The sequence below is a fragment of the Salvelinus namaycush genome, chromosome 30 (genome assembly GCF_016432855.1).
Source record: "Salvelinus namaycush isolate Seneca chromosome 30, SaNama_1.0, whole genome shotgun sequence".
NCBI lineage: Eukaryota > Metazoa > Chordata > Actinopteri > Salmoniformes > Salmonidae > Salvelinus > Salvelinus namaycush.
Genome location: NC_052336.1, coordinates 10142093 through 10154517, shown reverse-complemented (window position 1 = coordinate 10154517; position 12425 = coordinate 10142093). Strand labels below are relative to the sequence as shown.

General features: G+C 43.5%; 1 protein-coding gene across 3 annotated transcripts in view; it reads left to right on the top strand.

The window, feature by feature from the left end:
- Positions 1–10158, top strand: part of LOC120024935 (ubiquitin carboxyl-terminal hydrolase CYLD-like) — a 29905-nt gene extending 19747 nt beyond the window's left edge. For all 3 annotated transcript variants that reach the window (XM_038969309.1, XM_038969308.1, XM_038969306.1), the window contains 11 exons: positions 367–776; positions 1031–1196; positions 1372–1513; positions 1702–1824; positions 1993–2084; positions 2183–2249; positions 2426–2558; positions 6777–6885; positions 7045–7163; positions 7859–8075; positions 8371–10158. In XM_038969309.1, the coding sequence (XP_038825237.1) occupies positions 367–776; positions 1031–1196; positions 1372–1513; positions 1702–1824; positions 1993–2084; positions 2183–2249; positions 2426–2558; positions 6777–6885; positions 7045–7163; positions 7859–8075; positions 8371–8555 (1763 nt within the window). In that variant the 3' untranslated portion in view covers positions 8556–10158. The remainder of the gene's footprint in view (positions 1–366; positions 777–1030; positions 1197–1371; positions 1514–1701; positions 1825–1992; positions 2085–2182; positions 2250–2425; positions 2559–6776; positions 6886–7044; positions 7164–7858; positions 8076–8370) is intronic.
- The last annotated feature ends 2267 nt before the right edge of the window (positions 10159–12425 follow it).

The following is a 12425-nucleotide window of genomic DNA, read 5'->3' as shown; positions in this document are numbered from 1 at the left end:
TCTGGATTATTCTGTGGCTGTCTCCATGTGGAGGCATTTAGATTTTCTCAGCACATTCTCACAGTGACACAAATATTTACATTTTTCAACTCTCATGGGAGGTTGTCACACAAGGTACATTTTGTGGTTATGTTTACAGTGAATGTAAAAATGTGTATACACTTTATAGTGAAAGTGTTTATAAGTCAACATTACATTTGGTTTGCTAATGCTGATATGAAGCTGTGACACCACCTCCACACTCCCTATTCACAACGTTGGCAAAAAAGTCAAATTAATATCTGATGAGTCCACAATGATAGAAGATCTCTGTCAGTGTAATGTCTGCTGCAGTGAAAATTGATTGTCTGTTGTTTTCCTCTGCAGTCGGAGAGGACCCTGCCAAGTCCCTCACAGACACGCCCCCTGACTTCAATGAAGCCACACCTCCTACCAGGGCCCCGCCCTCTGCTTCCTTGTCCAATGACAACAAGTTCCACTCCCTGCCCTTCAGCCTGAGCCGTAAGACGGGGCCCAATGGCAGCATGAGCCATGGACCCCTCTCCCTCTCCGTGCAGTCAGTGATGGGAGAGCAGATGCAGATGCCAGAGCCCCCGTCCCGTACCCCTCCCTCTCCGCGGCCCCCCTCACCCCCCAGCTCTCGCGGGGGTGGGGGTGTGCCTGGTCTGGAGGTGGGGTCCCTGGTGGAGGTGAAAGAGAACCCGCCCCTATGTGGGGTCATCCGCTGGGTGGGGCTGCCCCCGGGACTACCAGAGCCACTGGCTGGCCTGGAGCTGGTGAGAGATCATTACACTGACAGGAAGGATTGTCTCTTTGTAGCCTCTGAGACCTGGCTGTTTTGTCTTATGTTTATCCCAATAACATTGGCACAACAAGTGTACTAAGGATTTAAGGAGAACTTCAGAGAAACCAATTTTTTTTTTCATAGAATTGTAGAATCATCCAAATCCAGTATCCTTACTAGCTATATGTTTGGTGTAATAGCATACAGCTAACTGCACTCTGGCCTTGTCTGGTTCTGCTCTCTCAGGAGGAAGAGTGTGTTGGCTGTACAGACGGCACCTTTCAAGGTACCCGCTACTTCAGCTGCGCGCCCAAGAAGGCCCTATTTGTGAAGCTGAAATGCTGCCGGCCTGACTCCCGTTTCCCCTCCCTACACCACTCCTCCAACCCCATAGAGAGATGCAACTCTATTGGTGAGTCACTGGTGTCACCTGTCAGTCCTATGCTGAATTACAAATTGACCCCTAGCCCCTATCCTAGGTACTTCCTAGGATTGGACAGGTAAAGGCAATGCATGAACATTTCCACCCAGCTAAGCAGTCCTGCCCAGGATTGTCAACTTAAACTTCACTGTTTGTGTCTGTCCAGCTTTCGGGGGTTATCTGAGTGAGGTGGTGCATGAGAACACTCCTCCACGCACTGAGAATGACGGTCTAGACATCATGGTGGGCAAGAAGAAAGGTATCCAGGGACACTACAACTCCTGCTACCTGGACTCCACACTCTTCTGGTGAGGACATATTCCTTGCGTGTATTATTATAGAGTTCTTAACCTCCTCATTCCTATGTCACTGTAGTTAAAGGCCCAGTGTAGTCAAAAATGTGATTTTCCATTTTTATATATATATATATATATATTATGACCAGTCAAAAGTATGGACACACCTTTTTCCTCTTTCCCTCCTTTCCCCTCTTTAGCCTGTTTTCCTTCAGCTCAGTCCTGGACACAGTTCTGCTGAGGCCGAGGTCCAAAACTGACGTAGAGTATTACCGAGAGACACAGGAGCTGCTACGCACAGAGATAGTCAACCCCCTGCGCATGTAAGTAGGAAACTGCTCTTCGTGTTTTGTTCAGACACATTCATTCAGTATAATGTCATGTGGCAAACCAATGCTTAACATGTCATTTATAAGCACGTTCATTCGTTTTCTAGACCCAGCCAAGTATCATAACTGAGATTTGTCTTGTCTATTTTATTTGTCTTGTAGACATGGCTATGTGTGTGCCACTAAAGTGATGAAGCTCAGAAGGATACTGGAGAAGGTAGAAGCTGCCTCAGGGTTCACGTCTGAAGAAAAAGGTGTCTAATGCCTTTATCAAAATATTAAAGTGTTGGGGTTTTGTTATACATGTCATGAACTTGTTCTAAGTGTTATAAACTCAATTGTCACCTAACAGATCCTGAGGAGTTCCTCAATATTTTGTTCCATCACATATTGAGGGTGGACCCCTTACTCAAGCTGAGGTCAGTCTACATTAAACATACTCCTCAACATATCATCTTGTTATTGCTTTTCTAAACTATTTCTGCTAATAATATATACATTTAAGAATATTTAGACATAAATCTAATCTGAGCTCAAATGAGTATGATTTCTAATGTATTACACATGATATCCTGTTTGTGTCTGTCGTATCTAGATCGGCAGGTCAGAAGGTTCAGGACTGTTACTTCTACCAGATCTTCATGGATAAGAAGGACAAAGTGGGCGTGCCAACCAGCCAGCAGCTCATAGAGTGGTCCTTCATCAACAGTGACCTCAAATTTGCTGAGGTGACCTGTCTGTCTGTATGTCTTTCTGGCTGGCTGACTGTCTGTCAGTGGTTGTGTTGCTCAGGGGTGAATCATTTGCTGATTGCAATCAAGAAGCAATTCATTCTAGGAGCATGAAGGGAGAGTCAACTTGACTATCAATTCTAATGATTAGCTGAGTTAATCAATGAAAGGCTGAGGTACTATGGGAAATTGGCAGGATTAGTAGCTTGTAGAGAACACACAGTTCTCTTTTGGAGAATTTAAGTGGGATGTTGTTTGCTCTGCTGTCACCAATCAAGTGCTTTATATTCAGGATTTGTTTGTTATTTAACGGCTGTTCCTCAGTAAGGTAAGATGGCGCCGACAGATATGGCAGCTCTGCTCCTAGCTCCAAAGCAACTTTGCTGTATTTAGTTTTTTTGTATGTTATTTATTACGTTATTAGCCCAAAATTTTTGGGGTGTTATTACATACAGCCATAATAACTTTTGGATATCAGAACGGCGGTAACTCGCCAGCATTATGACCAGGAATACGACTTTCCCGAATTGGATGTTCGTACCCTCCAGGGCAATTGAACTTATTCCAGAGCCTGCTCCAAAACACCGCCGGCGGAGAAGAGGTATTCCGAGTGGAATTCCAGTCCAACTCAGGAGGCGTGCACACCATCCACTGCTTATATTACTCGCTAATGTTCAGTCTCTGGATAATAAAGTAGATGAGCTCAGGGCAAAAATGAAAGCGCGAACCACCGCATTTAACCATGGTAAAGTGACTTGGAATATGGCCGAATACAAACAGTGTAGTTATTCCCTCCATAAGGCAATCAAACAGGCAAAACATCAGTACAGAGACAAAGTGGAGTCGCAATTCAACGGCTCAGACACGAGATGTATGTGGCAGGGTCTACAGACAATCACGGACTACACTGTCTTGCTTCCGGACAAGCTAAACACCTTCTTCGCCTGCTTTGAGGATAACACAGTGCCACCGACGTGGCCCGCTACCAAGGACTGTGGGCTCTCGTTCTCCGTGGGCAACATGAATACGACATTTAAGCGTGTTAACCCTCGCAAGGCTGCCCAGATGGCATCCCAAGCCGCGTCCTCAGCGCAGACCAGTTTGCTGGAGTGTTTACGGACATTCAATCTCTTCCTATCCCAGTCTGCTGTCCCCACATGCTTGAAGATGTCCACCATTGTTCCTGTACCCAAGAAAGCAAAGGTAACTGAACTAAATGACTGTCATCATGAAGTGCTTCGAGAGGCTAGTTAACTTCTTATGGCTGCAATCCCGTTAACGGGATGATATGACAACAGCCATTGAAAGTGCAGGGCGCCAAATTCAAAACAACAGAAATCTCATAATTAAAATTCCTCAGACATACATGTGTCTTATACCATTTTAAAGGTAATCTTGTTGTTAATCCCACCAAAGTGTCCGATTTCAAATATGCTTTTCAGTGAAAGCACCACAAACGATTATGTTAGGTCACCACCAAGCCACAGAATAAGCACAGCCATTTTCCCAGCGAAAGATAGCATTCACAAAAAGCACAAATAGAGACAAAATGAATCACTAACCTTTGAGCTTCATCAGATGACACTCATAGGACTTCATGTTACACAATACATGTATGTTTTGTTTAATAAAGTTCATATTTATATAAAAAAATCTTGAGTTTACATTGGCGTGTTACAGTGATTTTGCATAGCCACATCTATTCAACAGAAATACTCATCATAAATGTAGATGATAATACAAGTTATACACATGGAATTATAGATATACCCCTCCTTAATGCAACCGCTGTGTCAGATTTTTTAAAAACTTTACGGAAAAAGCAAACCATGCAATAATCTGAGACGGCGCTCAGAACTATAGTCAAATTAGCCGCCATGTTGGAGTCAACACAAACCAGAAATTACATGATAAATATTCCCTTACCTTTGATCTTCATCAGAATGCACTCCCAGGAATCCCAGGTCCACAATAAATGCTTGATTTGTTCGATAATATCCGGTTTTTTTATGTCCAATTAGCTACTTTGGTTAGCGCGTTTGGTAAACAATTCCAAAGTCACGAAGCGCGTTCACTAAAACGTGACAATGTCCAAAAGTTACGTAACAGTCAGTAGAAACATGTCAAACGATGTATTGAATCAATCTTTAGAATGTTGTTAACATAAATCTTGAATAACGTTCCAACCGGAGAATTACATTGACTTCAGATGAGCGGTGGAACGGAGCTCCCTCATGTGAACGTGCATGGTCAAAGAATGGTCACCTCATGGCAGTGGTGACTAATTCTCCTCTCATTCGGCCCCACTTCACAGTAGAGTTATCAGACAAAGTTCTACAGACTGTTGACATCTAGTGGAAGCCGTAGGACGTGCAAACAAATTCATATCTCGCTGTAATTTCAATGGGATCTTGGTTGAAAATCCACCAGCCTCAGAATTTCCACTTCCTGTTTGGATTTTTTTCTCAGTTTTTGCCTGCCATATGAGTTCTGTTATACTCACAGACATAATTCAAACAGTTTTAGAAACTTCAGAGTGTTTTCTATCCAATACTAATAATAATAGGCATATATTAGCAACTATGACTGAGGAGCAGGCTGTTTACTCTGGGCACCTCTGTGCACCTTTCATCCAAGCTACTCAATACTGCCTCTGCAGCCATAAGAAGTTAAGGATCATATCACCTCTACCCTACCTGTCACCCTAGACCCACTTCAATTTGCTTACCGCCCCAATAGATCCACAGACGATGCAATCGCCATCACACTGCTCACTGCCCTATCCCATCTAGACAAGCGGAATACCTACGTAAGAATGCTGTTCATTGACTATAGCTCAGCATTCAAAACCATAGTACCCTCCAAGCTCATCATTAAGCTCGGGGCCCTGGGTCTGAACCCCGCCTTGTGCAAATGGGTCCTGGACTTCCTGATGTACTGCCCCAGGTGGTGAAGGTAGGAAACAACACCTCCACTTCGCTGATCCTCAACACAGAGGCCCCACAACGGTGCGTGCTAAGCCCCTTCCTGTACTCCCTGATCACCGATGATTGCGTGGCCACGCACTCTTCCAACTCAATCATGAAGTTTTCAGACGACACAACAGTAGGCCTGATTACCAACAATGACGAGACAGCTTACAGGGAGGAGGTGAGGGCCCTGAGAGAGTGGTGCCAGGAAAATAACCTCACTCAACGTTAAAAAAAACAACAGCACAACAGCTTCTCTTCAACCTCAGGAGGCTGAAGAAATTTGGCTTGGCCCCTAAAACCCTCACAAACTTTCAGATGCACAATTGAGAGCATCCTGTCGGGCTGTATCATCGCCTGGTACTGCAACTGCACCGCCCTCAACCGCAAGGCTCTCCAAAGGGTGGTGCGGTCTGCCCAACGCCTCACCGGGGGCAAACTACCTGCCCTCCAGGACACCTACAGCACCCGATATCACAGGAATACCAAAAATATCATCAAGGACATAAACCACCTGTTCACACGGCTATCATCCGGAAGGCGAGGTCAGTACAGGTGCATCAACGCTGGGACCGAGAGACTGAAACAACTTCTATCTCAAGGCCATCAGACTGATAAATAAACATCACTAGCTGTCTTACACCTGGTTACGCAACCCTGCACCTTAGAGGTTCCTAAGTGGCGCAGCGGTCTAATGCACTGCATCTCAGTGCTAGAAGCTTCACTACAGATCCCGGTTCGATTCCAGGCTGTATCACAACTGGCCGTGATTGGGAGTCCCATAGGGCGGCACGCAATTGGCCCAGCGTCGTTAGGGTTTGGCCGGGGTAGGCCGTCATTGTAAATAAGAATTTCTTCTTGACTGACTTGCCTAGTTAAATAAAGGTTAAATAAATACAAATAAAAGATGCTGCTGCCCTATATACTGTACATAGACTTTGAATCACTGGCCACTTTAATAATGGAACACTAGTTTAATAATATTTACATACTACTTTACTCATCTCATACTGTATTCTATTCTACTTTATTTTAGTCAATGCCACTACCACATTGCTCGATCTAATATTTATATATTTCTTAATTCCATTCTTTTACTTTTAGATTGTTGTGAATTGTTAGATACTACAGCACTGTTGGAGCTAGGAACACAAGCATTTTGCTACACCCAATAACATCTGCTAAATATGTGTATGTGACCAATAAAATTTGATTTGGTGACTTCATGCGTCTTCTCTCTGTTCAGGCTCCTTCCTGCCTTATCATCCAGATGCCTCGCTTTGGGAAGGACTTCAAGATGTTCAACAAGATCTTCCCCTCACTAGAGTTAGACATCACAGACTTACTTGAAGACAGTGCGTAAAACTTTATTTTATTTGAATATGGTTGTAGTTGGATTATCATTATTGAATGTGATAACTGTTTTCCATATCAGAAATCTACTGTTCTCGATCGACATATGGTTGTGTGTGGGTGTGTAATAGTCAACCCTCAACCCTGTGCTTCTCTCTCAGCTCCCAGGGAGTGTCGAATCTGCGGGGGTCTGGCTCTGTATGAATGCAGGGAGTGCTACGAGGATGGTGACATCACTGCCGGGAAGATAAAACAGTTCTGTGAAAAGTGCAATACACAGGTAACAGAGGGTGCCATTCCACCAACATAGAAACTAAGGGGATCTCATCAGGGACTTGTAGTAGTTGTAAAGCAGTGTAGTTCCAGTACAATCCACTTGGGGGCGACAAGTCCTAAGGAATGACTGAGTTTCTAAGTTGTATTATATACTGGGTGGTTTGAGCCCTGAATGCTGATTGGCTGACAGACGTGAAATATCAGACCGTATACCACGAGTATGACAAAACATTTATTTTTACTGCTCTAATTACGTTGGTAATCAGTTTATAATAGCAATAAGGCACCTCAGGGGTTTGTGATATATGACCAATATACCATGGGCTGTATCCAGCCACTCCGCGTTGCGTCGTGCATAAGAACAGCCATTAGCCGTGGTATATTGGCCATATACAACACCCCCTTGTGCCTTATTGCTTAAATAACTTATAGATGAAGACAAAATATTTACCTTGAACTTTGAGGCACATTTGTGAATATTTTTGCCAAACTCAGTGAATATGTGTATTTTTTTTAAACTAATGAATTGTGAAACTTGTCATTCTCCAGTTTATTCTTTACTCTGTAGTTGCCATCGATCTGTGAGAACTGTTATTAGACCGATTTATAACTAGTGCATAGAAATACTTACAAAATCCCCAAGAAATAGGTAAATACTTATTTCCAACCATTATGTCATACGTGTATGTGTTCTCTCAGGTTCACCTCCACCTGAGGAGGAAGGCCCATCGCCACGGCAAGTTGTCCGTCCCCAAGGAACTGCAGGAGGGTGTGTGGCGGCAGGGTAGCTACCCTCGCCAGCGGATGGAGCTGTTCGCCGTGCTCTGCATCGAGACCAGTCACTACGTGGCCTTCGTCAAGTACGGCCACCAAGACTCTGCATGGCTCTTCTTCGACAGTATGGCCGACCGCGACGGTATGGGGAGAAAAAGTTATTGGATAACTTTTTGTTTTTTGTTGTTGTGGGGGAAGCAATATTTTGAATCACTTACAAAGTTATTATGAACTGTCAAACCAGCTATTTTTCTGATATTGGCTGTTTGTCTCATTGTCTCATTGTTCATAATTATGAATAGATATTCAGCTCAATAGTAAATATTTTGGATTCATTCACAAATAGAAATTATATTGCATAGAAATATAACTAGAACACTTGCCATTGCTTTAATACCACAGATCTGAGTGCTCTGTCTGTGTTTGTTGTTCCACAGGAGGGCAGAATGGCTTCAACATCCCCCAGGTGTCTCCATGTCCGGAGGTGGGGGCCTATCTGAAGATGACCCCTGAGGAGCTGCACGCCCTGGACCCCAAGAGCATCCAGGGCCAGGCCCGCCGTCTACTGTGTGACGCCTACATGTGCATGTACCAGAGCCCCACCATGAGCCTGTACAAGTAGAGCCCCCGGGGCAAGAGACTCCCAGACAGACAGACGGGAGAGCTGCAGTCCAGAGCTCTCTCCCTGTGTCCCCACCACCTCCTCAATGCCTGCCCCTGTCTCCTCAGTCTACTCTGCCCAAAGTGAAGAGACTATAAAAGAGAAAAGAAAAAGCTTATTTGCACTGTGCATTTGTTGAAGTGTTGTTCTTCTTGTTTTCCCTCTGTGGTGAACAACAAAACAAGCTGATCTTGACGTCAGTAGCTTCCCTGTGCCTCGTAGCTGAGTGGTGGGGGACGGCGGTCGATGGAGACACGAGAAGCCCGCTGAATATTATTCTCTTCCTGTGGAGAGGAAGAGGAGAGAGAGAGGGGGACGGCATGCTCTCCTCAGCTGACCAAACATGCGAAACAAAAACAAACAATGTTAATGGAAGGACAGAGGCCACCTCATTTACCTAAAGCAGGGGGAGTCCTGCTTTTCTTAATCAGTGTAAGAGATTGGAGCGCTCCATAATTCATGTGTATACTGTTTAAACAGCGTGTCTTAAGACATCCTTAGTTAGTACCATGATCCATTATGTCAGATGTGTACCACCACCAACAGTATATTTGTGTCAACCGAATATAGCATTAGGATCAACCAGAATACTTTGGGTGGCATATTTACCTATTATACCCTGTAGATTTCATGAAAGTGTGTGTGTTCCAAATGGATATATGGTAAAGGCGGCTGTATGACAGTTCTCCATGCAGTCAGAGGACAGGTCAGGTACTCTAAAGCCTGGCAGGTGTTTTTGAATTAACAGTTTGTGGAAAAATTCAACTGAAATTTTCTATTTAGATTTTTCTGTTTTGTAAGTCTCAAGGCGTTGTGTGTCAGAAAACAAAATTATTTCATGTCTAAACTTTTACCTGCACTCAAGACAGCAAAACCCCTGCTTGCCATTTGTCATTTTCAATACTTATCTATCTGATGAGACAATAGTATATGCCTTTTGTGTCTTTTTCATACATTTGTGACAGTTAACTCCCCAACCGTGGATCAAAATCAAGTAACTTCAAAATACAGTATATTCCTAATTTATATTTTAATCTGAATATATTTACATTCTCGTATTTTTATTTTTTGAAGGAAATTTTAAAAATATATTAAATATAAGCTATCTGGAACTCCTCCCATCTCTCACCAGATATTGAAGTGAGTTCTTGTGATTCATGCCGTCCCATTAATACTACTGAATGTTACCACCAGTGGCATGCTGGGTAGTGTAGTTTAATGTCATGATGTAGGCCTGATTTAGGAGGTTCAATCCTGGTTTCCTGATGATTACAACCTCCACAAAGCCCCATTGTGATTGTTTTCCCAGGGACCCTCAAAGGGGACATTATTACTGTGTGTGCTTGTTTCTGCACTGCTGAAGTTTAATGCTCGTCACAGACAGACAGGAGGACTTTCTTTACTCCACGGGAGCCTGTGAGTCTCTGATATGGATATCTATGAACATTTGACTTGTGCATCTATCTGTAAAGTATAAAACGTATATAACGGATGGAAATGAATGTCAATGCTGTTCTCGTAAATGTTAACAAAATTAAAACCCCCGTTTTGAAAGTTATGAAAAGTGTTTATTTGTGTGTTGGAGATGTTTGCCATGTGCCTGGCAGTTTGCTTTGTTTTGTGCATCTGAGTATGCGTGCATTGGGGTACGCTTGTCGTGTAGTTTGATGACAACTCTGGTGTCTGTGTCCTCACCTGTCACAGAGGTGCAGGTCTCATTAGCATGGTGTCTCTGCAGGGGCTCAGCACAGCGGGGATTCTGCTCTGGTCGATGCGTTTGTCAGAGAGACGGGGTGCAGATGGGACTAACCTCCCCGTGGGCAGAGACACAGCAGCTGGACACTGGTCCGACAGGGAGTTCGAGGCCAAGACAGCACATTTAACACAAGGTTCTATTTTCTTCTTTTTATCACCTCAAACTAGTCTACTGGAAAAGGCAGAAGTACTTTACATGTTTTAAACATATCTCTAATCAATCATTGTTAAAATGGGGAAAAGGGTATGCTTTTTGAGTTAGTCATAACTCACTGGGCACAGGCATCAATTCAATGTTTATTCCACGTGGTTCAATGGTATTTTATTGAAATGGTGTGGAAACAACGTTGATTCAACCAGTGTGTGCCCAGCGGGTGCATGGCTACATTTCCAGCTTAGTGAGTGACTTGCAGTGCCTGTCTGAGGGCTGCAGCATTTCAAGCGCTTGAGAAAAGTCTCATCTGTGTTTGAGCAGTTGACAATGTGTGAGCAAGTGGGTTTATGCCTTTAGTCATAGGATTATTACAATATGGGCCCCAGTTTAGGCCTCTTTAAAACAACAGTCAATCATCTGCTGTCCAGGAAATAAATACAAATTAGGTGCAATATTCTTAACAATAAAGAATGACAGATCTGTTTTAAGATGGCAGTTTGTTTGACCACTTGTGTGACTGGCTTGTCATTGTTATTATCCCCGTGGCCTATATGTTGGGATTGACTTCCATATACCCTATGACCCAATTCCCCAGACACTTAGCAACAAATAGATAAATCAACCTATATTATATATACATTTCCCCCACAGGAACCCTCTTACACACCTTACACCCATTTAGTTTTTAGTCAAACTTGAAACCAGCTTAGCAAGCTGACTTCAGAAGTGCCAGATAAGTATTTGTCAACACAACAGCTGGCGCCACAATGCCCTCTTGTATCTTAATGCCACAGCATATGCCAGCCGCTCGTAGCGTGTGATAATTTAGCCGGGACTGGTACTTCAGGAGCAGATGGGCTCAAGTATTGTTATTCTCACTCCAGCTCAGAGGCCCTGGGGGAGAATGCAAAATAAAATCAAAGCAGATGGACCTTGCTGGGCTGTTTATGATAAACAGCCAGTGGCCCTCCAACACCGCTGGGTTGGAGCTGCTGGGAAAGGGGCAGGGTCTACAACCTATATTCTCTCCACTGGACAGGAGCAAATATTACACTGGTGGATTGGGCCTCTGGAAAGACCTAGAACTTACTTAGCCTGGAAAACACACAGAATATTGCTTTTACTACTGTGCTGTTTAGGTGAAGTGAAGCAACGCGATATTCATTGCGGATCCCAGGCTATATTCTTCTCCAACCCCTGTCTACTTATGGTACGGTCACACACAACAGAAGCCCAGACAGACACTCTCAGGATCACTTTCTCACTTTTATTTTGGTGTTGTGTTTGAAGTATTTTTTTTATGGCTGAATTTCCTGTTCTTTCTCACTCATAATAGTCAGTCCCGAGTTAAAATATGGGACTATTTTGTTATTTTTTTAATACTTTCCCAAGATTGGCTGATGTTGTTCTTGGTATTCTCCCATCTACTCCATGCACGGGACCTTGAAAAAGACATGGGCGGTATGGTTTTTATTGTAAACAGCCTCCCATCACATCAGGTTGTGATTCTGCTGCCTGTCTACTATACATAGGAATGCAGAATGGTTGGTTTGCTCTCAGCATTCATTGCACTTGAAATCCAGTCTCATTCCCATGGGAAAGACAGCCAGTAAACAAAGAAATCCTATCAGAGCCTGGAGAGAGAAGGTAAATGTAAAAGCCCATTCAGACAACAGGAAAACAGTGATTTCCGACACTAAAGATGAAAAGGGAGCTGAGAGAGAACAATTTCAAGCCAATCAGTCCTAACTCAATATACCACTTAGGTGCTGTTTTAACTCTATTGTGATAAGGGGTTTTATTTAGTGGCTTTAAAGGTCACAGTCTGATGAAGTCAAAGCAGTGCAATCAAACTAATGTTTAGAACTGAAAGTATTAACTCTGCAGTTCTTCAATCACTTTGAGACCTTTTAAATATGTGT